This window comes from Meleagris gallopavo, chromosome 12, assembly GCF_905368555.1.
Source record: "Meleagris gallopavo chromosome 12, MGAL_WU_HG_1.1, whole genome shotgun sequence".
Taxonomy (NCBI): Eukaryota; Metazoa; Chordata; class Aves; order Galliformes; family Phasianidae; genus Meleagris; species Meleagris gallopavo.
This window is the reverse complement of record NC_139415.1, coordinates 3,634,556-3,659,196: the sequence shown is the minus strand read 5'-3', so window position 1 is coordinate 3,659,196 and position 24,641 is coordinate 3,634,556. Positions and strand designations below refer to the sequence as shown.

The 24,641-nt window shown below is 38.3% G+C and overlaps 1 protein-coding gene across 7 annotated transcripts in view; it reads left to right on the top strand.

Moving 5' to 3' along the window:
* Nucleotides 1-24,641, top strand: part of TLN2 (talin 2) — a 145,177-nt gene that overhangs the window by 95,144 nt on the left and 25,392 nt on the right. For 6 of the 7 annotated variants that reach the window (XM_085233622.1, XM_085233624.1, XM_085233625.1 and 3 more), the window contains 17 exons: nt 636-758; nt 1,798-1,941; nt 2,106-2,267; nt 3,094-3,234; nt 4,353-4,534; nt 5,477-5,609; nt 6,577-6,678; nt 8,167-8,337; nt 8,827-8,973; nt 9,868-9,969; nt 11,306-11,425; nt 13,409-13,555; nt 15,392-15,558; nt 17,628-17,811; nt 19,187-19,312; nt 20,257-20,373; nt 23,313-23,498. In XM_085233622.1, coding sequence (XP_085089748.1) covers nt 636-758; nt 1,798-1,941; nt 2,106-2,267; nt 3,094-3,234; nt 4,353-4,534; nt 5,477-5,609; nt 6,577-6,678; nt 8,167-8,337; nt 8,827-8,973; nt 9,868-9,969; nt 11,306-11,425; nt 13,409-13,555; nt 15,392-15,558; nt 17,628-17,811; nt 19,187-19,312; nt 20,257-20,373; nt 23,313-23,498 — 2,454 coding nt within the window. The remainder of the gene's footprint in view (nt 1-635; nt 759-1,797; nt 1,942-2,105; nt 2,268-3,093; nt 3,235-4,352; nt 4,535-5,476; nt 5,610-6,576; nt 6,679-8,166; nt 8,338-8,826; nt 8,974-9,867; nt 9,970-11,305; nt 11,426-13,408; nt 13,556-15,391; nt 15,559-17,627; nt 17,812-19,186; nt 19,313-20,256; nt 20,374-23,312; nt 23,499-24,641) is intronic. The other variant, XM_085233627.1, reaches the window with a different exon arrangement.

Below are 24,641 nucleotides of genomic sequence, written 5' to 3'. Positions count from 1 at the left end.
TTTTTATTACTTAATCATTGGGATTGTTTCAAATTCTTTGTTCCCTAAAAGAAAAAGAGAATACTTAAGGGATTGGGGATATGTCTGTCATTCCTGTTCTGTTGTGGTCAAATCTTATTTTGAATTTTAAAAGGAGATGAACTGAATTTGGTGAGATGCTTTAAGAGTTAGTGTGCATTCTGACATCCAGATGGTCCCAGTAGATTAGATGCAATTCCACCTTCAGGGAGTTTCAGTGGGCTTAGGGGCAAAGAAGATTCAGAATGCGTTGAAAGCAGTTGCTGGTATGGTTGTCATGTTCTGAAATCTGTGAAACCTACTTAGAGCCAGGCTAGCTGTAATGATTATTGTATGATAGAAAAATTATTGAGGGTTATTTCTGTATCCTCATAGTCACTAGAGCTCTAACAGTGTTAGTTCTTGGCATTGTAAATACAGTGTTAATCTGCGTATCTTTATTCCTCACACCACACAAAAGAATGTCCTCAAATCCATGAGCTTATTAATTAGCTAACATTTCTAGAAGCTGAGTCAAGCAGATCTGTGGGGCAAGAGCTGGTTCAGGACCAGAAATCATTTGCCTTTTACTGGTAGGGAGACATTGAGAAGCTTACTTTCCTTTCTTAATTTCTGAGGCTCTTGGAGAATCTATGGCAGGCATTTCCCAGAATGCGAAAACCGGGGATCTTTTGGTCTTTGGAGAATGTGTTGGAGTTGCATCCAAGGCTCTTTGCGGCCTCACAGAGGCAGCAGCTCAGGTAAGCTGTTGAAGCCTGTAAAATTGAAGTCTGCAAAGCAAATGTATGCTTTTTTTTGTTTTTATTTTTAAGAAAGTGGATGTTATGCATGTGTGAATCTGAGATTTACTTCATTTGGGCCAAGCAGATGCTGTCTGAATAACCAAAAAGAGTCAAGAGATGGTCACTGTGTTTGGACCTTATAATTGCTTTCTTGCTCTCTTGAGATCCTCTTCCTTATGATTAAAGCAGATACAGCCCTTTCAGTAAAGCATCAGGCTGTGGGGAGTCATGCTATGCATCTGGAAACTGCTTTTTTATTTCCACAAATACAGAATGTCTCATTGTGGACTTCATCTAACCCTAGGTTGCTTTACCGACATATGGAGGTAATAGGTAGTGTATTATCTATAATGTAAGTTGATTAAAAGCAATCTTCAAACACTGTTTTGACAGTCCAGACAATTTCTCCTTGTTGAGAGGCATGAAACAATCTCAAATTAAGAAAGAAAATAAATTTGGCTGTAAGGCATCTTGAGCTGTAGCTGACGACCACCCCCACAAATGTGATGGTCAATTCGCAGCCACATGTTTGTTGTTGTGTCCTGGCTTTGGCTGGTGAGAAGGAATGCAGGGAGGTGTTTGTTGGCTTTACATATGAAACAGTAGTGAAGAAAAGTAAAACTGACTTTCTGCTCTGCCTTCATCAAAACCCTTTCCACCACCAGCTGTGGCAAATCCAGTAAGTAACTTAGTAGTGTTCATGATAGTTAAAGCTTTTCCATTGACTGTCCAAGTGGAAAAATAACTTTTCCAGGGAGACCAGCTGCCTAAGTAAACAGGATGGTTTTGTTTTCACTAGTCAAATTTTGGAAGTGTAGTGGGTGAAATGTCCTGTTTTCATCAGATTCTGGAGATGTATTACTGTGTTCATAGTACTTTTCGGTATAATTTTTGAATAAACACCGTATGCAACATGTCAAGCTTAGCAGAAAGACAAGATAAATTTAGCGTTGTTTCATAGATTTTTTTTTTTTTTTCTTCCTTTCTTGATTTCTAGGCTGCTTACCTGGTTGGCATTTCAGATCCCAACAGTCAGGCAGGTCAGCAGGGTCTTGTTGACCCAATTCAATTTGCTAGAGCCAATCAAGCAATCCAGATGGCTTGCCAGAATTTGGTAGATCCAGCAAGCAGTCCTTCACAGGTAATTCCAGAGGATTGTGGTGAGACTGTCACTGTTGGGTTATACATTTTGTTTGTGACCAAGCAAAGGAGTTCTGCTTTGAACTGTAGCTTTGCAGAGCTAGGGTATAGTAACTGTCATGCTGTTCTGACAGTCTGTTTGTTTTGTGTCATCTATTTTGATAGGTATTGTCAGCTGCCACAATTGTGGCCAAACATACTTCTGCTCTGTGCAATGCTTGTCGCATTGCTTCATCAAAGACAGCAAATCCTGTTGCCAAGAGACACTTTGTGCAATCTGCCAAGGAAGTTGCAAACAGCACCGCTAACCTGGTTAAGACTATCAAGGTACAAGTGCTGCTTAATCATGCTGCATTTTTTCTTCAGAATCAGAACAGTTATCAGTATCATTTAACCTGTGATTTATGTTTTAAGAAATGTTTAATTACACTTCTGGAGGTCTGATCTGAAAAATATGACAAGGGATATAGCTGTGTCGTATAGTCAAAATGGAAAGAACTGGGCAATGTTAACAGAAAGGCAGCTGGCCTATTCATTATGAGATGAAATAGTTGTGTGTTGATGTTCATAATGAGCTGGCACCATCAGAATAGTGTGCAAACAGCCGAATGTGAAGGTTTAAAATGGTGTTGTATTGCTTAATATCCAGAGTAGTTTATGTTGCTGCTGTTTAATAGTCTTCTGTTAATGGTCATGTATTTTCTAGATACCTGCCTCCGTTGTGGCAGGGGGTAGTTTTGCTTCTTATAAGCAAAAAGTAATACTTGCTAAGGTATAGAGAACTGATGAATCTGAGTCCATTAGCTGATCCACAATTGAAATTCTGGTGAAAATAGTTTTGCTCCTGAGCCTGGAAGGTTACACAGAAGGTCCTTCATACTAAAGTATTTCTGAGATTATGATTTAAAGCACTTGTTCAGTCTTATGAAGTAAAGCAGCTGTGTTAACTTTCGGGTCAGTAATAATCTAAGTTAAAAAAAAAAAAAAAGCAGGGTTAAAATCACCTTCTTCACATCAGAGTTGTTTCTGTGAGAAGTTTCAAATTTCAAATGTCATTAGCACAACAGTTTAAACTCATAAGGAATTAAACTATCATATTTGATTTTGCATATAAACCCATTCACACAGAACTCAACCATGCTTTAACTTCTAGGCCCTGGATGGTGATTTCTCTGAAGAGAATCGCAACAAATGCAGAATTGCTACCGCGCCATTGATAGAGGCTGTGGAAAACCTGACAGCATTTGCTTCAAATCCAGAATTTGTCAGCATCCCAGCACAGATCAGCACTGAGGTAAGGCAGGATGTGACAGTTTGATCCTGACACTGATTTCATTGTCTGCTGGCAGACAGGGAGTGTAGAGACTTTGCCCTGAAACATGTCTCCATCTTCCTAGGATGTTTTGCAGTCTTTTGCTTAACCTTCAGCGTTGAATTTTGCACCAGTAAAATAAAAAGAGTTATGCTCTAGTAAGCACTGGCAGCTTCGTGTTAGTGAAGTAACATGGGAAGGGTGAGTTCTTTGTCTTGTTAGCTGGATGCTTCCGTGCAATGAAGTAATAAACCTCCCCTTTTCCCTCAAGAATAATTAGTTCTGCAAAGAATTGAATGGATGTCACTGTGCTCTCTTAGTTCCAAAAACGATGCAAAGTCATGATGACAAAAACCTGACATTTTGCAAAGAGAAACTTCTTATAGGTTATCTGTATTTTTGAGAGTTGTGTCCTCAACCCTGAAACTAGAACAGATTAGTATCTATCCTAACTAGTAAAAGTTATTTTTAAGGGGAAAAAATCCTTCAAGCTTATAAAAGCATTGGTAAAAATAAAGATAATGTATTGTTACTGTTACAACTTCTTTTTCCTGCTGTTGGAAACCACAGAACTAGCTGGAAATACTAGATAATACAGTAACTGTTGCAATCTAAATGTTATGGGTCTCTAATCTTATCCTGCCTTCCAATCCTGTGATCCTTGAGCTTACCAGTTTACTGGAGATAAAATAATTGTGAAAATGATGATTCAATTAGAATATTCTAATCAAAGTAACTCCTGTGAAAAGAATACTCTTGCTTGGATCTTGCTAGTTATGTGACAAAAAGTTGGTTAAATGATATCTCTGTAGTCTACAATTAGTGAAATGTTTCTACTTTGTCCTGTTTATCAGCTCAGTGGTGTCTTTGTAAACTTGTAAAGTAGTTTTTGAAGTATGGTGCAGAGAACCAGTTGAACTGCATTCACAACCACTATTTGCATGTTGATTATCAGTAAATATTGTAGTATAAAACAAGAAATGATCGTGTTATTTCACTGCTGCCAGTTAAACCTTTTATTTTTTTCAGTATCAGAACGTGTGGACAAACTCAAATAATGATATAAATGTTCTTTGTGATCTTTTGCCTTTTGATCATAGGGATCACGAGCGCAGGAGCCAATTCTAGTTTCTGCTAAAACAATGTTGGAGAGCTCTTCTTTATTGATCAAAACAGCTCGTTCTCTAGCAATCAATCCAAAAGACCCTCCTACATGGTCAGTGCTAGCTGGGCATTCCCATACTGTCTCAGATTCTATAAAGAGTCTTATCACCTCTATCAGGTATGTCTTCCATAGTAAATGCTTTTATGTCAAGATTTAAGCTGTTCAAATAAAGGAAAAATGAAGCATAATACTCTGTGGCCCATGGTGCTGTGATATTCTTCACTAATGGAAATAACTTGAGTGATGTATGCTGTTTAATTGTAATCAACGTTCTGCTGTTTTTCACCTGTTCCACCTGTGATCCAGTTAAAGGTAAACATAGGAGGGCATGCTGTGGAATAACAAGATTAGCTAATGTGATTTCCATCCAGACTGCTTAACAGCATAGTGTGTGGTAAAGAGTAGTTTTGGTGGGTAGGTGAGATGGTAGTTGTATATAGTGGATTTCTGTTACCCATTCGATGTTGTAATCTTCTTGGCTTTGTTGCAAGTATGCTGTTAGAAAGCGTGAACATTTGTTAATGTTTGGACTAAACCTGTATATCCATTACTTATTGAAAACTTTTAAACTCGTCTTTTAAACTCCATCTTTTGCCTTTCAATATCAATTCAATATTAAAATTGTCAGAGCATAGTGCACTAAGGAGTTATGCATTTGAATTAATCGTTTGCTGAAATAGCAAACTGTCAGGAGAAACTATCTGGAAACTAATCTTCATTAACAGATACCAGGGAATTGGGTGTAAAAGATAATACCAAAGGAACTGTTTTCTGGATCGGTCAATTGCACAGAAATATTTCCTCCTGTTGTCTGTTGCCTTTTCATGCTGACATTTTCTATTGGGCTAATTACCTAACTAGCCTGAGGAGATTTCCTCCGTGTGTGAAGTACTCAGTGCATAAGTCCAAGTCTTGTCAATACGACAAAGCTAACTTAAGCATTGTGCCCTCCTCCCACGTGCTTTATGTATCCCTAGTTAATGAAGAGCACTGGTATACAGTCAGGATAGGGCCTGTCTCCTTCCTAGCATGATCAAATTTACCACTGCTGTCTTTCAGGGATAAGGCCCCAGGCCAGAGAGAATGTGATTACTCTATAGATGGGATCAACAGATGCATCAGAGACATTGAGCAGGCCTCACTTGCAGCTGTCAGTCAGAGTCTGGCCACAAGGGATGACATCTCAGTTGAGGTAAGGGAGGTGATGTAGTAACAGAGGAACACTGCTCAGTCACGTTCATCCTGCAGCATTTGTGTGTTTGAACATGTAAAGCCAAGCACTTAGCAGAATCTATGCCTGAGGGGAGAATTTGTCACTGAAGTCTTTCTGGGTAAAAGCACATCCTGGCCAAACTGTGTTGCTTCTGGAAAGGTAATAGAGTCATTGGCCAAAAGCAGTGGTGAAAGTAGTTATTTTTAAAGACCACCATTGTATTATTTTGGTTTCCTTTGCTGATGTGACTGACTGATATTTAATGTTTTCCTGACAACTTGCTGCATGAAAGTTAGAATGTTTTTGAAATTTATTTATTACTGGAAGACCAGTGATTTAAATTACAATGTCTTTCTTTATTAATGTAATAAATTATTTTTTTTCTTTCTCCACTGCTGAATTTCTGCTGTTGGTTTCACAGTCTACAGCAGAGCTCTTGTGCTGTATTGTCTACTTTGAGAAATATCTCTTCACATTTAAATAGGAGCTCCAGCTGGTTCCTCTAAGTGCAGTGATACTGACCCCTAGGCAGGGCAAGAACAGATGTTATATTTGTTTGTTTTCTTTCCTTGTTTGTTGTGTTTTTCTGTTTGTTTTGTGTTTGGGGGGGTTGGGGGCTGCCATATTGCAATGATATAAGGCAGCTGCTCCTGAATTTCCTGCGATCAACTGGAGGGAGCCACCTTTTCCCTTGTTCCCCAAACCTGCCGTATCAATGCTGTTTACAGCAGCAGGGCCTACCTCAATGTTCTTGTAGTTGAAGTTAGATAAAGGAGAAGAAATGATCATGGAAATCAGATGGGCAGCATGGATGTTTGTATCATGGTGTAGTGGGTCATTTAACTGTTTGGAGTATTTTAGATCGTCAAAGTCTGATTGTTATGGTGTGGCATGACTTGATTAATGTACAGCTGTAACAGTAACTGACAACTTCTCTTTTCATTAGGCTCTACAGGAGCAGCTGACATCAGTCGTTCAGGAAATTGGCCATCTGATTGATCCAATAGCAACCGCAGCTCGGGGAGAGGCAGCACAGCTTGGGCACAAGGTGCAGTCCTAACGAAGTCTTGAACAGTTGGACAGAAAGGGCAGACCACAATAAAGCAATGCTTCTCACTTCATTTGAAAGAGAAAAGGAATGTACTTGGAAGGAAAGAAGATCTGGGATTTCTCAATACTTGGGGCTGAGACCAACTAAAGATTGTTTATGTTTTCAGCCATAAGCAAGGCACATCCGCTGAAGTTTTTGGTGTGGGAGAGATTAGTGGAGAAAGGACAAATTAAGAAAGAGAAGGGAAAAGCAAAGATGGAGGCTTAGACTTGTTTCTAAGCAGTGTGAAGTGCTTGCTTACCACTTTCTGAGGGAGACTATTTCTACTGACTAGACATGGCTGAAGATAACAGGTAGTCACATTCCTTCTCTCACTCATTTGATAAACGTTTACCAAAGTGCATATAAGCAGTTTACTCTAGTATTCTAGTACTTCTGAATGCAAAAGGTATGGCTCCTGCTGTTCACCTGGGTGCAGTTTAAAAGATCTTATGTTTGTGAAATATGTGCTTTCTGATCTTAGCGTTTTTGTTGTTTTCCTCTGGAAAAGCTTCAGAGAGATGTAACTTGAAGCTACTAAATTCATCGTGTTCTTTGAACTGTTGTTTAGCCAAAAGCAGATGTTTCCTCATACCAGTGTAAATTGGGTCAGAAAGGAGGAAAAAAGATGCTGAGTACACACATTTCTGAAGAGTCAATTACCTCAACAGAAGTTTCTTGCGTAGCGAAGTGTCTTTCAGTATTTTAAACAAAGTATTGAACCCAAGTAGTTAACTCGGCACATAGTCTGTGCCTGGCACGTAATCTTTGTAGCATGCCCTGTCAGCCTACCACTTTGTTGCAGGCACTCAACCATCCATCTCCTTAGCAAAGTGGCTGCCTTGTACTACAGTTAATGCATGAGAAGTGATGACCTGTGTCTAGGGAAATGGTAGAGCTTCTGCCTTTTATGGCATCTTATTCATGAGAGAACTCTCCAAGTCTGCATGATAATCCAGTGCAGGTTAGATTAGGGCTTGAAGGACGTGAATCTCAACAGTCTTTGAGGTGAACAGAACTGTACAAATCCAGTGCAGTGCCACTGATGACCTGTTGTGTGTAATTGAAGGTTGAACTGTTGCACAGGGCTGACTTGTTTTCTTTGCACTGCTAAGGACTGTGCAACTTACGATCACTGAATCATAGAATATCCTGAGTTGGAAGGAACCCGTAAGGATATCAAGTCAGTGTTGAAAGTGATTTCAGCTGATATGAACCCTCAACTGTGTGCTTCTGAGGGGAGAAACACTGCATTATTACAGAACTGAAAACTCATGACTCACAAAATCACCCTGGCATATATTACAAACTAAATGGACAGCTCTTACACATTACAACAGTGTGCTACTTTAGCTAATCTGAGTTGAATTAGAGAGTAGCATTCTTCATCTCAGTTCTGAAATAGTCTTAATATGACTGTTGATTATGTTGTTTTGGCTTTCCTAGGTTACGCAGCTGGCAAGTTACTTTGAACCCTTGGTGTTAGCTGCAGTTGGCGTAGCATCCAAAACTCTGGATCATCAGCAACAAATGACAGTGTTGGACCAGAGCAAGACATTAGCAGAGTCTGCCTTACAGATGTTGTATGCAGCCAAAGAAGGAGGAGGAAATCCCAAGGTATGGTCACTGCATAGCAATGAGAAGTCAGAGGGTAAAATGGGTCTTTCAGTGGACATAGTACCAAAATTGAGGTAAGGTGTTAAAGAAGACTTGGAAAACAGTTGGACACTGGTGGAATAAATGACAGAGGGCACAAATCTCCCCACTCAGCACTTAGAGGTATGCACATTCCTGCTCAGTAAGGGGTGGGTATGGTGTGCCCAGTGCCTTGAGGTGCTCCTGCACCTACTGGACAGGGGCAGGTGCAGCATGCACAGTATCTTGAGGAACAGCTGTGTGATGGAGCACCTACTCTTTAATTTGTTTGCAGATGTTGCAGTTGATTTTTTCTTCAATTTTTAGTGTCTTTGCTTAAACAAGTTTTGATTTTTACAACCTTTTTTATTACAGAGACTTGGGGTTAAGACAAGGCTTTAAAATCTTTTTCCTTTTTTTGACAGAATGTTTTTGGTTTAATTTTTTATCTTGTTATTCTCTCTATTTCAGGCATCACATACTCATGATGCAATTACTGAGGCAGCTCAACTGATGAAAGAGGCTGTGGATGATATCATGGTTACCTTAAATGAAGCTGCTAGTGAAGTAGGCATGGTTGGAGGTATGGTAGATTCGATAACAGAGGCAATGAGCAAGGTGAGCAGAGAAGAACAGAGCATGGTTTTCCTTGGCACCAGATCTGAAGTGTAGGAGATACTGTTAATTCATTTCAGTATGTGGCAGTTGACATGGAAAAACAGGCAATCCAGAGATTGTTTCAGATGTAATACAAATTGTGAAATCAATGTCAGCATAGGATGGTGTTCATAATTCTAAACTGGGTAGCAGGTGGTGGTTAGAATGAGTTGGGAATGTTTTAGTCTGGTACCATACTGGTAGTGAAAGAAAGTCGTAGTTACAGGTCATCTGAATTTCTAATTGTTATCCTTTTTCCTATTCACCTTTTATGTTAGTGTGTGTAAGTGATCAGCTGGTTTGCCTTGAAGCAGATTAGTGCCAATGGGGAAAACAGTAAAGCCTAAGCAGTTTTTCTACCTTTTGAAAGGTGCCACTCTGGAATGTTGCAGTTGTAAAGTATAAATGAGCTGAACCAAATAATTCATCTTTTTGCATTTCTTGTTTGTTGGCATGTTTTTTGTGTGGATGTGCATTCTAACGGCATGCAGAACCATAGCTGTTAACTCATAAGGGAATCTTACTTATTTTTTTCCTCAGAGTTAATTCTTCCTGTAGCTTTCTACATTTGTTGAGAACAGTAAGAGTTGATATGAACTTTCCATGCAAGTTGGCCTTGCACTCAAAGACTTTAAGTTAAAAAAAAAAAAAAAAAAAAAAAAAAAAATTATCTAGATTCTATTTGACAGTCATGAGATAATGTAAAGCATTTTTTAGAGTTCCATATATATGTCTCCTGGTGCATTTAGTCCAAGAGAGGGTATTAAAATGAATACATAATTTCAGTGTTATGTGGAAAGTTTGTCATTTATTATGAAGTTTTTTTTTTCCCATAATTTTCGCACATTTCTGCAGCTGGATGAAAGTACACCTGCAGATCACAAGGGAACATTTGTTGATTATCAGACCACTGTGGTGAAATACTCTAAAGCCATTGCCATTACAGCACAGGAAATGGTAAGAATTTTGGCTAGATCTGATGAAAAACTCTTCTGTGTATTTAGGAATTGTGGAATGCTTTACACGCTGATGTGTAACTCTTTGTCATGCTGATTTCCTATAGCCTTATCTATTTAGGAAGAATTAAAAAAACGATTTTGTAAAATACGCTCAGGTGACCTTACAGATGTGCTGATAGGGGTGTTCTCTAGGAGCGCTGGGTCTCTGGGTTGTGTTGTGGCTCTTCTACAAAAATACGTTTTATTTACTTGTTTTGTGTTAGAAATACAAAGAAAATGTTTTACTTAAATACCTTTTGGTCAGTCTGTTTAATTATCACCAAAATACTGCCATACATTTATTGATGACTTCAGGTTGACCTTTCACAGTGTGTGCTGCTATTTAATTTAGCCCATGAAATAACATCAATTTTTTCAGATCCCTATAATGTTTATGAATGAATACAGATTAAGATATTATAGTGTTTTTTCATGCATTTGTGGAGCTTATCTGCGTTTAAAAACAACGAAGGAAAAAAAATGTTTTTAATTAAACCACTGTTATTCTGTGTAACAAAATGAAGTGTTTGAGTTTTGAAGAACACTTTCTTTGTTTTCAGGAGGGATGGAGGATTATTTGTGTATGCTAGATGCAAAAATGTCCTGTGGAGAGATGATCTTTAAGAAATTATTCAGTTCTGCAGTCCATATTACTGCTCTCTATGATATGACCGTTTATTTGCAAATAGTAAGAATTTGTTTAAAACTAGTTGTGTCCCCATGGAAGAAATCTCATGCCTCTTGCTAACATAAACTGGACAAAGAAGAAATATTTTTGTCTAAAAAGTAGATATTTTCCAGAAAGATGCACAGTTATGTATATACCAAGGTATACTTTATCCTTCTTCTCACATTTTAGAAATGTCTTGCATTGATCCTGGGACTTTCTCAATTGTTATGCTCCTGTGCCACAGCAGCTGAGATTGACACAGGCTGGCTCACCTTTGACATCATAAGGTGGCTCTGAAAGATAAATCCCACTTTGTCATCCAATGGGAATAACTGTGCAGCCGGCCTATTGCTCCACTGTGTCAAAGAGTGAACTGCGAGATCTAACTGCTGCTCCTTGATTATTCCAGATGTTCTGCGAGTGCCTGATTATCGTGACTCTAATAAAGCATGCTTGCTTGAGTTTCCTCACAGAATTCTTACTGGAGAACAACTCCCTTACACTTTAGGCGTTTTTCCTCACTTCATCAGTGTGATCAAATAAATGAGTGTGCTTCTAAACTGGAGTGTATTAACAGATTATTCTCATGCCTGTCATTTTTCTCTTGCCTGTGTTCTTTTTTCAGATGACTAAGTCGGTTACTAACCCGGAAGAGTTGGGAGGACTTGCATCACAAATGACCAATGACTATGGGCATTTGGCTCTCCAGGGCCGAATGGCTGCAGCTACCGCTGAACCAGAGGAGGTCTGCAGCTTTTAGACCTCTTTATTCTGTGCATACAATGGCACCAACATGGGTATTCCTTTACTGTAGTGAATAAAATACATATAGAGCAAAATAACAGGAGGTAATCACATCACTCAGTTGCAGTAATATGGTTGCAGCTGTTGCTGATTCTGACACAGTGATGGTGAAAGGTCTAGAGAGTAGGATATATGAGGAGTGGCTGAGGTCTCACAGCCCAAAGCAGAGGAGCTGAGGCAAGGCCTCACAGTAGCTGTAGCTCCTCACAGAGGGCTGCACTGAGCTCTGCCCTCTGGGACAATAGCAGGGCCTGAGGTCCTGAACCTAACAAAATATTGTCTTTTCAAGACTGCATGGAACCTTAAAGTATCAGCATTTAGTTACAGACAAGTCTCATAAGTACTGTTTATTATAATTTATGAAGAGATCTGATTTGTGTTTGACATCACTCTTTACATTGAGCCAAAATATGGTCTCTTTTCTCTGTGGCTTTGTAGGCTACAGCTGAGCTGTGCGTTGTGCTACAGAGTGCATATTTACTGACAGCACATCTCAGCCTTCACATTACCATGTGTGAGTGTAGTGGAATAGGAAGTAGGAGTTACTGTGAAACATTTTTGATGATCATTGGAAATTTTAACCTGTTTTAGCTTCTGTTTCTTTTAAGTCCTTTCGATGCACGGAAAATGCCTATGGAACAAGTTTCCTACTAGGAATCAACAGGTTTTTAACAATCATAAGGGATTATGCAAGAAGAGCAGCATTTTACTTTTTTTTGTGCTTTCATGCCTTTTTGTACAAATTACTTGATCAAATAATAAAAACCCCTCCATCTAGTTTCAAAAACAAACAGCTCATAATAATAGACAGCAGTGGGAGGAATTCCTCCAGGTAACTTAGAAACAATTTGCAAACACAAAGAAAGCTCTTCATCTCATGGGGTCTAATGAATTACATATATGTTGTGGGATTTTTTTGTTTTTGTTTGTTTTTTGCTGTAAGAGATTTCAAGTCTAACTTCCTGTTCTGAAAGTGGGATATGGGCAAACAGTAGGAACACAATTGTCTTTGTCTGCCAGGGCATCTTTCGCACCATAGAATCAGAATATCACGTGGAGGAAGGGACTTCTTTACATGCCATTGTGCTTCTTGTGCTTGTGGTTTGCCTCCATGGCATGGCCAGCCATAGTAGGTGCTGCATATTCTGTGAGCAAAACATAAATCCTTTGTGCTCTCTTCTTTTCATTGAATTCCTCTGATTATGGAGCATAGAAAGACTTGGTTCAGATCTGGTAAGATGGTATCACTGTCACCAGATGTATCAGATTATCTAGATAAAAGATCTACTTAGGGATTTTGACTTGGTAATTTTACCACTGATAGACTACTTCAGTGCTCCACACTCAGTAGCTAAACAGAAAGCAATAGCTTGCGTTTGTCTTTATACTGATGAACATTGGTGGAGTGTTGAGAATCTGTACTTGACTCAGAAATGAATGAAAGAATTCATGTATTATTCAACCTGGTTTCAGCAGTGTAGAGTAGGCATTTTCTTTTTACTCATCATGAATACCTGTAAGACATCTCATGCTGACAGTAACTTTTCTGCTTTGAGATTCTGGGAAATTAACTTATTCAAATGCATGCAACCTTTTTGGTGAAGTTGTGTGTGCTTGAATTAAGTAGTCTTGACTTGGATAAATGTGTTACGCTAACCATGTTAGGCTTATAGATGTGTTCTTGTCCCCTGGACCAATTCACTAGCACTTCAGTTTTATAAGTAGGTCTTTTCCAGGGTTCTACTATGGGAACAGACTATATTAAATCTACCCAGTCTCTGCAGAAAATACATTGATGGGCAGAATATTCATAATAAAGAATCACCAGAGTGACTGTATTTCTATTTGTGTTGACACAAATGTGTACTAGTGTGACATTTACTTACTTTTCTCCCTTCTACCCTGTGCCTCCTTTATCATCTAGATAGGGTTCCAGATCAAGACTCGGGTGCAAGAACTTGGTCACGGCTGTATCTTTCTCGTGCAAAAAGCTGGAGCTCTCCAGATTTGCCCTACAGACAGTTACACCAAAAGGGAACTGATAGAATGTGCTCGTGCTGTGACTGAAAAGGTAGGATATTAACCTCAAGGAATCAGTCAGTCTAGTTGTATAGGCACTAGTTATTTTATATATAAAACTTACCATTATACTAGAATATTGACTCAATTAAAGTAAATTTACTTTGTTTCATTTCTTTCAAATATTCACTACACTGTATGTACTAAATCAGTACTAATCCTGTTTTAAAACTTCATCCTTATACCAGAGGGAGACTATTCTTAAGGCAGGAGATGGCACTTGTCTTATGAGACACTTCCCCTGGAAACACTTAAGTCCATGTAGATGGCCACAGATAACACAATGAGGCTGTTTGAAGATACTTTCTTTCTGTATCAGCATTCTCTCTGCTCTCTGGGCCATTCTAATGCGCTTAGAATAGCATCTTCAGCCTGTCTTGGTTTTCTTGGTCTTGGATGTGTGTGATATGTAGTTCGCCTTTGGGGGGAAATGAAAATGGAGAATTGAATGCCAGCTTCATTTAGATTTCATGGAACATCACTTGTTCAGCCTGTGTTAGTATGCTCTCAGATGTACAACTTCTCTACTGTGTTGTACCCCAGATTATCAGCAATTCTAAATTTGAACAAAGGCAGAGTTTCTTGTAAGGAGAATTACAGTTGTAAATGACATTAATAGTGAATCACAGGCACCTGTTCAGGGGAAAAGTTTGTACATAATCTCAGAACTGTACTATTAGAGGTTAGTATAAATATCCCTGGATGAGGATCCCAGGGAGACCCAATAGTGGCCTTTCAGTATCTGAAGGGAAAGGCAAAGAAAGAGTCTGTCCCATTCTTTAGCAGTGTCTGCTGTAACGGACAAGGGAGATGGTTTCAAAGTAAAAGAGGGGAGATCTAGATTGGATATAAGGAAGATTTCTTACGTTAAGGGCCGCGAGGCACTGAAACAGGTTGCTCAGAGAAGAGGTAGATGCCCTGTCCATGGAGACATTCAAGGTCAGGCTGGACCAGGCTCTGAGCAACCCGATCTATCTACAGATAGTAGATCCAGAACAGTCCCCGTTCATTGCAGGGTGTTGGACTAGATGGTTTTAAGGGTCCCTTCCAATTCAAGTGATTCTACTACAAAAGCAGTATTTGGGGGAAGAAGGGGAAGGATATAGGATTGCATTTGTTCAGTCCTAAGTGTTGTTGGGATGCAGATGTTTGTTGCCAGATAGTGATTGTTTTCAAGTGAGTGTTTCTTTGAAGGTAAATCGGAGTGGCAATGGCATCTTAACACTATAGCACTGCATTGTGTTTATGAACAGTACAAGATATTGACTCAGAGCCATGATTTTCCTCACATCTTGTACAAAGTGTGTATTTATTAACAGCAGGGAGGAGGGATCTCACCTCAGCAATAGCAGTTACATAGCATCAGCCAGCAGAGGTGTACCTCCTTTACTACTGTCTGTAAGACAACACAGACTCACAAAGCAAGTTCTTCAACCCCGTGGTTGCATTACCAAGCAGTACCAGAGATGATGGAAAAGCGATTTTGACTCTGAAGTAAATGTGAGCAGGCTGCTTATTGACAGCACAAAGCTTTGCAAGATAATTTGAATTCTTGTTTATTGTAGCAGGGACACCTTTCCTTTCTTACAGATAGTAAGGAAGATGCATGCTTGTAGTATTGATTGCCAAACGTAATTCTTTATACTTAAAATTGATGTTGATAAGGCCTTTATGATGTCATTTATTGTATATAGTGCCCAATCAAACCTGTCTTTGTATGAATGACAAATTGCAGTAATGGGCTTCTACTGTTAAAAGCTAGCTTGACTCAATATCAGATAATAGGCTTTATTTCAATCACAATCTTATTCCTTTATGTTGTTTCCAGGTCTCCCTAGTTTTATCTGCTCTTCAAGCAGGAAACAAAGGCACGCAAGCTTGTATTACTGCAGCCAGTGCTGTGTCTGGGATAATTGCAGATCTAGACACCACTATCATGTTTGCTACTGCTGGAACCCTTAATGCTGAAAACAACGAATCATTTGCAGACCACAGGTCAGTATAAATGAAAACAAATAGTGCATGCAAAGGGAAAGAATGGAACTGGCAGAAGCAAAAGGCATATGGAGGTAAATATTTACTTTACTAGATTCCCAGGAATGCAGTCAAATGAAGCAGAAGAATGTGAATAGAAGTGGGAAAAATAGGATATGTGTAGAGGACAGCAAACTTCACTTTGTTATTTCTGTGAGGAAAGAATTTTAAACAGATGGAGAACATCTACTAAGAGCACTTCCAGCAGATAACCACAATTGTAACTCTGATTTGTCCTTTTTGTTTTTGATTAAGCTTCATCAGTGTATAAACTAGCATTCGCTGTCATTCCAGTAGGGTGAATCAGTGATCCATGACATTAAAGAGGAATCTTCTCTATACGTTTTTTCCAACAGCTGATTCTGACTGCTAGTTTGTCTTGCTAAATGCTTTATATGTTTAATGTTTGTAAGCAGCAGTGATGCATAGGGTGCAGCTATGCCATGTTTTCCTTTTGGGGGAGATAAGCAAGTTTTTCCTTCTAGTAGCATCTGGCATGCAATAATCTCACTGCATTTTTCAGCATATTAAGAGATTTATGCCATCTGACTGACTTCCTTTGCTGTAAAACTCGAGGCTTCACAGCCACAATTTATTAACTGAACAATTACATAGCAACCTAGTTGGCCAGCACAGCAGTTGCATAGTCAGCATTTATTTCCCACCTTGTTACAGGAGTTGCTCAGGAAAGAGGCAAGATGCAGTGGTGTGTAAGTTGCTGCTGTTCTACAGAGTGAATGTCAGGGCTCATTTTCTTAAGTTCACAGGACAAATGCTTGTTTTATTGGTTTATGGGTAGGTACTGAAGACTGGCCTCAATTTCCTCTTAAAGAATATTTATGAATTAAAATTGTCTGTGAGCACATTTAATTTAAAACATAGCGCTTCTTCATCTATATTAAAACAGAAATTACAGTGGTTTTAAACAGCGTTTAAAGCTTTTTCTTTTGGTGCAGTTTTGGCTTATGTGGAGTAAATCTGGCATTCTTCTTGTTCCAGAGTATTTTCTTATTGTATAGTGGATATTATTCTTTTTCTTCAAACCAGCTTATTTGTTTAGAAAGGAGATGGATGAGCAAACTCAGGAAGTTTTTCATGTTAAAGAGCAGGATTTAACTCATTTAGACTGAAGAATAATAATGTTTTTAAGTATTACTTCTTAATTCGTTTGAGCATGAAGTATAAGTACTGAGTGTTCCCTTCCCATGTTCCTGGAATGTTATTTTTTTTAAAGTGGGAGAGGGATGGCAATGACTCATTTCTCAGTTTAGATAACTGAAAGTGAGTGAAGACTAAAATGGTTGTCTTAGACCAATCTTTTAGTTTCTTAATGTGTGTTATTTAAGGTGGCAGTAGTGGAATTTAATACTTAGTTGAAGCATACCCTGGAACAACAGTCTGTCCCTCTGCTATGCTGAGTGACATAGAAAATATTAGTCACTGGCTTCTTGTGCAGTTAATTTCTAGACTGACATTTTACTTGAATGCAATTAGAGCTCTCAGTTAACTTGTCTTATGCATGAAGCATGTTCTCAAAATGGTTTCTTCTTTTTCTCCAGACGTGTTTTGGACTTATATGGTGGTGGCAGCAAAGGGGAGCACTAACTCAGTCACATTCCTCCTTTTGCCATTCTAGCTACTGTGTCCCTCCCTCCTTAATTATTTGCATTTCTTCATTATATGCTGTTTAAAGCAGAGGTTTGACAAGTAGTTTCTTTACAGCATGGCCAGATTTGATTCCATAGTTAAAATGGAGCAATCTATCCTACTGTTAACCCTATCTCACTTCTTATCGAGACTGAGTAACTTCACTGACTGCCTTGCATCTTACTCAAAATGTAATGCTATCATTTTAAGAGTTGTCATTTTTTGCTTTTTTAATTGCTATCTGGCTTGTGATACATTGTCATGAGTGGACACTGGCACAATGACTTATATCAGCTCTTCCTCATAGCGGTTAGTGAGCATAATGTTGAGAAATGTTTTTTTCCTTTTCCACTCCCTTGTCTGCTTCCTTCTTTTTGCTGCAGGGAAAATATCCTGAAAACAGCAAAAGCCTTAGTTGAAGATACAAAATTGTTGGTTTCCGGTGCTGCTTCAAGTCAGGACAAACTGGCTCAAGCGGCTCAGTCATCAGCTAACACCATCACCCAGCTTGCTGAGGTAGTAAAACTGGGAGCAGCTAGCTTGGGATCAGATGACCCTGAAACACAGGTGAGATGTTCTTAAGGTTTTTCTGATACTCTTAAGGAACCAAAGGAATTTACAGAAGTTGAAAAAGAGGCTAGAGAAGGTTTTTGTTTGATAAGACCTTGTGAGATTAGTACTTGAAGTCAAAATTGAAGGGTTCATCTCTTTGGGGACTTTTTTGGATCAGGCATTGCTTATTTTTTAGAATACAATTAAGACCCTGGAACATGGAGCAGAAATAGACAAGCTTCTGTATAAGTTTTTTGCTTTTATTTCATTGATGTCTTTGCACTCAGATACTTTTTATGAAGTGTTTATCTTAGTTTTATTATGTTGTGATAGGAATCCTGACTTACCTCATTTTGTTGTAGATAGATATGCATCGCTTCAAGGTTCTTTATTGATCTGGCAGCTGGGATGGGCACTGTATGTTACTTGCATAGGCTAACAAGCTCTCAGTATTTTGTAGCTGTATCTATGTTGTTTTTAATTTAATGCAATAACTTTAGCCTTCAGTGTGGATTATCTCAAATAAGGCTCTGGAAGGGTTCTGCGTTCAGTTTTGACCTCTATGATGGAGTAAACTTCCAAGATTTTCCTGTCTAGAAAAACTCTGCTGGAAATACTTGTTTTTAACAGAAGAGTTTCCTTAAATGACATTTACAGATGTAGAAGTTTTATCTCACATTGTATTTCTATGTAGCTGAGGATACAGTACTTAGAATAAATTGCTATTAGTTACAAATAGATATTTTTTGGAGCAATTTTATATTACCAGCTGGAAATTGTCCTAAATGGAGCATTTCTAATAACTGTAGCACCCAATGCCATTACAGCATTTTTCTATAGAGGCAAAGCTGACTTAACCTGAAACTATCATGTCAGGTAGTCTTACAGTGCTAGTGCTGTACAGCGTAGTCAGCTGGGAAACAGCAAATCACATTGACACGTCTTATGTCATGGGTTCTTTCCATATTTCCTTGGCCATAAAGCATCTGAGCTACCAAAAGCTAATAAACTTTTCAGGAGTATCAATGACTTTATTTGTACACAAATTACAGTGAACAAAATCAGGCAAAAATGAAGCTGTGTTCTTATTTTATGTACTGCGACAAAAATGCAATTATTGAGAAGTATTTGTTCCACTTTTTTTCCCCTGAGATTTTTATTTTTTCTTTTATGTGTTATTTTTTCTTAAAATGAACAACTGCTCTGAAGTTTAGAAAAATACTTACAACATCTGATTTTCTGCTGGTGAAAAGGACAAATTTGGAGGAGTTATTGAAATAGTACCCTAAAATAATAGGCTGTTGTAGTGTCTATATATTATCTGGGAAGTCTTCATCGTACTTTAATCCATTTCTTGACTGAGCCTTATGTCTGTTTCTCATTCCTATAGGTTGTCCTGATCAATGCTATCAAGGATGTTGCAAAGGCCCTTTCTGACCTCATTGGTGCTACAAAAGGAGCTGCCAGCAAGCCAGCAGATGACCCATCCATGTACCAGCTGAAGGGGGCTGCCAAGGTATGAAATCTTGTTCTTACTTTTTATTTGCAAGTATCAGGTCCAGTCATGCTTCCTAGACAGCTTAACTTTGGATTTCAGCAATTTCTGGTTCCTTGAGGTGTATCAGTAGCATTCTGGGATGTATATGAAAATAAGAAGATGCTACTGAGTTACCATGTCAGTCTTTGTGGGTTGTCATATGGCTTGTATTCTTGATGGAAGAACTGTAATCTTTCTAAACAGAAACATCTTTTGCAATCCCAAAAGGGCCAGTTTTTGTACCATTACAGACTGCAATTTATATAATAAGAACTGTTACTTCAGTCCTGGAATCTGAATGATGACATATGCTCAAGATGTGAGTATGTTACCCTTCTTGTTTAGGCCTTGCAGCTTTGAGGGGTGGGGAGCACAACACCAAAAACCCTGTGGTGAGTCATTATGCTTATGAAGACTAATGATCCCTCTCTCCTAGATGTTTCCAGGAAGTACATAGATGTAAAAGCTCAAAAAGCACTCAGATTCCACCACGTCTGATATTTTTGTGCCACATTTTCCTTGCATCTGAGATATATTTTGACATTTGCCTCAGAAAGATCTTAAAACTGTCTTACAAAATATTTCCAGATGTGGAGATTGAGACGATATTACATCTGCAATCTGCAATGACTGTTAGGTTATTCTCTGTATTATGACTATTGAGTTTCTCCTGGGAAAAACAAATGCAGTATCATTTTGTAGTAAGACATGCCACATTTTTTGCAACTTACAGGGAGCTCTCATAAGCTGGCCAAAAGAAGAGTCAATATTTATTCACATAATAAGTACAGTTCATGCTGTTTTTTAGGCCACACTAGAAGTAATAAGACAACTATATTAATTTGCCTTGATTCATAACATGCCATCTCTGTAAGATGGGAGGAATGAATTGTGCATTTTTTCTTCACCTTTCTGTTTTTCAGGTGATGGTAACAAATGTCACATCACTTTTGAAGACTGTTAAAGCAGTAGAAGATGAAGCAACTCGAGGGACAAGAGCTCTTGAGGCCACAATTGAGTACATCAAACAGGAACTCACGGTAAAGAATAAAAATAACCATGCATAGCAGCTTTTGAAAGTAAACTCATCAGACCAGGCTGCATGGGGAGTCCTCAAGCTCTGCAGTGAATTAGATGCAGTTTCATTACCTCCATTCGTTGTATGTCATCTCTGAAAATACAATTACATGCTTCTTCAGCTTCTTTGAGATGTGTATGTCTTCTTCAGTCTACTTTGAGATGTTAATGGTTTCCACTGTGAGATTTGAGATGCTAGTGTCACATAAAAAATCTGGAAAAGGCTTTGTTGTTTAGACATTAAGCTTTCACTGCTTACCTTATTTTCTAAGTCAAATGTTGTTCGCTTTTTATTGATCTTGACTTTCAGAATGTCTCTTTATCAAAGCCTGCAGTTTAATCTTATTTCTGTCTTTTCTTTATTAAGAAATGATATTACCAGTGATAAATAGCCTGGTATCTCATATTTTATCAGAAAAGGAATTGACATTACCTTCCAAATTAGGTGTTAGATCTTGACAGTTAGTTTCCTTCCTCTTTAAGATATAATAGTTTAAACAGTAGCTGCATCTTTCAGTTACTCTTCCACTAGTACACTAGTACTCAGTGACATAAATTAATACTTGTTTGTGAAAAAGGCTCTTCTTTCCCCCTTTCCTTGATTAAAATCCATTTAAAAAATATCTATAAACATATCTATCTATAAAAAATATCTATAGACAATGTCTTCATTGGGAAATACTTCATTGTATGTTGTGTGTGCATTGACAACATTTAGAGTGTAACTGCACCTGACATGGTATTGTCTTCTCAGAGGCTCTCCGGAAAGCATCTGTTTTTCATGATGAAAACAGTGCTCTTTTAAGCAAGAAATTAATCTTTACTGGGGAAGAGGGGAAAAGAAAACAAAAAGAAACTTAACATTTTTGTATACCTGTTGGGAATTCAGATATTTTCAGCAGGTGGTAAAAGCTCCTAGTTTAGTATCTTATCTGGAATGTACAATTTTAATAATTAACCAGTAGTCCTGGCTAACCAGAGAGATTCCCCTTGACTGGAGGGTAGCGAATTTGTCTGCAATCTACACAAAGGGCAGGAAGGATAACTCAGGGGATTGCAGAAGAATCAGTCTGATAGCAGGGCATTTTATGGGGTAAGTCATCTTGAATGTCATCATATGGCATAAATGGGACAATTGAGTGATCAGATGTAGCCAGCATGCATTTATGAAAAGCAGGTGGTTGTATCAGAAATGGTGTGACCAGCAGGACTAGGGAAGTAATTGTCCCTCTGTACTTGGCACTTATGAGACCACATCTCAAACTCTGTGTTCAGTTTTAAGCCTCTCACTACAAGGATATTGAGTTGCCCAAGCATGTGCAGAGAAGAGCAACAATGCTGATGAAGGGACTAGAAAGCAAGACTTATAAGAAGTAATTGAGGGAATGGGGGTTGTTTAGTGTGGAGAAAAGGAGACTGAGAGGAGACGTTATTGCTCTCTACAACTACCTGAGAGAAGGTTGCAGCAAGGAGAGGGTGTTGGTGTATTTTTTGAAGTAATGTGTGATAGGGTGCAAGAAAACCATCTGAAGTTGTGCCAGGGGAGATTTAGATTGGATAATAGGAAAAATTTCTTCACAGAGAGCAGTCAAGCACTGGAGTGGGCTGACCATGTAGGAGTTGGAGTCTCATTCCCTGGAAGTATTTAAGAGATGTGTAGATGCGGCTGTAAGGGCCCTGGTTTAGTGTTAGGACTCAGTAGGTCAGGTTGATGGTTGAACTTGATCTTGAGGAGCTTTTCTAACCTAGGTGATTCTATGATTTCTAGCGCGTCGCTGTTATGTATCCTTATGAAAATCTGGATGACTAAAAGCAGAATGTCATTCCTTTGCATAAATTCTAAAATGTATCAGGTCTATATTTGAAGGGTTATCATGTGTGTTTTCTCAGTCTAGTTGGTATCTCTTTGAAATATTCCTCCTCCTCCTTTTCCTTTTGTCAGCTTTGCTAAGGAATGGGCCTGTGGTAGTGCTTTTGTGGGAAGAAAAGCAGAGTGCTGGGTTGGTGTAGAAAGGAAGCAAGAATGGCACATACGAGTTTAGGAAAGTGTTTCAAACTTGACCTGGAACTCCAGGGACTGAATCTGAACAACACTGAGTAATGTCATCCACATATTTGATTAGACTGTTTTTTAATATTGCTTCCATTTCTGAAGAGAGAAAGTGAAAGTTGATTGATCAGGAGCATGGGATAGACCAGGCTAATTGGTTGTCAAGACATCTGGGTTCTGTAACCACTAGCATGCTTAAGATGAAGAGGTACTCCCAAAGCATTGTTTGCAATGCGTGTAGTACAGAAAACATCTCCTGATGGTGTCATCTGAATTGCTGCTGCAGAGTGAAAGAATGGCAAGCAAATGGAGTAAAACTTGGAAATGTGAAATATGAGCTCAAAGTAAGGTTTCCTATCTTTTATCATCTTAAAACTGTTTATGTGTTATCTTTTATATCTTAAAACTGTTAATGTGTTCTTCCATTCATAGGTGTTGTGTGTTGTCGGAATTTAAACTATTTTCATGCAAGTCTTTATGAAAAATGGGGTCTTTATGATTCTAATGGAGACTAAATGTAGAGTAAGAGAAAATACAATTTTTATCTTTCCTCCTCCTCCATTTTTTTAAGAGACGTTTGAATACTTTAGTGATGTTCTCTGGCTATTCTGCACTGTGCTGGTTTTGGCAACAGGGGCTCAGTAGTGGTTTCTCTGTATTGTCTGTAGGTAAGCAGGCTTATCAGGACCAGGCTCACAACAAATGAGAATGATATTGAAGTACTATGAATATGTTTCTAGTTTCCTGCTAATGGAAGTCTGCATCCAGTTGCTGTCTCTTTTTCTCTGTTTGAGTTGTTCTGTTTTGACTTGATGGGTGGGTATCAAGCTTTCCTCCTGCTTTCACTTAAAGGTGTTTCAGTCAAATGAGGTTCCAGAAAAGACATCATCACCTGAAGAATCAATCCGGATGACGAAAGGAATCACCATGGCAACAGCCAAAGCTGTGGCAGCTGGGAACTCATGCAGACAGGAGGATGTGATTGCTACAGCAAATCTCAGCCGCAAAGCAGTAGCTGACATGCTAACAGCTTGTAAGGTAAAGAATTGCTTCCATGTCTAAGACTGATATATTTTTTTTCCCCTCTCTATTTTATTTTTCTCCTTCTCTGTACATCTCTTTAATTTACAGATTTTGTTCAGTTTTCTTTTGTTAGTGTTTTACTTTCTAGATGAGAAAGTTAATGGTTATAATAATTATAAGGTGATGTGATAACATTTCTATCAGAGGATTTTTCTGTGCTAAGAAAAAAAAAAAAAAAACAACCACTAATGATCACTGTTTTATTTTTATGAAAATGAGAGGTTGTAAATGACCTGAATTTTCATTGTTTTCAGTCTTTTTATTTAACTGGAAGACAAGCAGTGAATCCAAATTGTAGAATATAAGAATAATGCTGTGGTCAGAAATATTTCAGTACCACTGATTTCAGTACTTCTAGGAATCCACCAGTGGAAGGAGCCATTCAGGTCTATTTACTTCTTTCTCCTTTTACTAAACCTAGCAGTTGGCTCAGTTTCTTTTGTGGTTTACAAAACGTGCTTTGCATTTGCAATGAAAATATTGATACCCTGTTTTCTAAACTTGAACTAGACAACTTTCAGAAGCAGATCTGCAAAACTTGGAGAAGAGGCCATGCATATGTTGTATAAATGACATAATAGTCATTTATCTTTTCTCTGATCATAAAAAGGATCTAAGCATAAATTTAAAATGTTGGGATTACAAAGACCTTATGAAGCAATTCCTTTTAGGCTACAGAAATAAGTGTCTTTGTCTGTAAATTCTATTCATCTACTTTGCCTTTACACGTATGGAAGCTGGCAGGAAAATGACAGTGCTCTCTGACGTGTGGGAATTTTATTTCATCACATCCCTGCCAAAGTCAGTCCCAGATTACTTGTAGCTTAATTCTTGCTACATGGAAGGGTTTATTGTATTGTGGGTTTTTTTAATGATCATCATATAAAAGTACAAGTTATATAAGAACTTAAAACTGAATTTTAGTGTCTGACAGTTCTTGAATACATTTCAGGCTTCAGATTTTGATTTTGCCCTGTCAACTTGCAGACCTCAGAAGCTTAACAAAAATAATTTTCACAGTAAATGTAAACAACAATGCTAATTACATGAGAACTATTTCATATTATGTCTTAGGCAAAATCCACTTAACTGAAACTT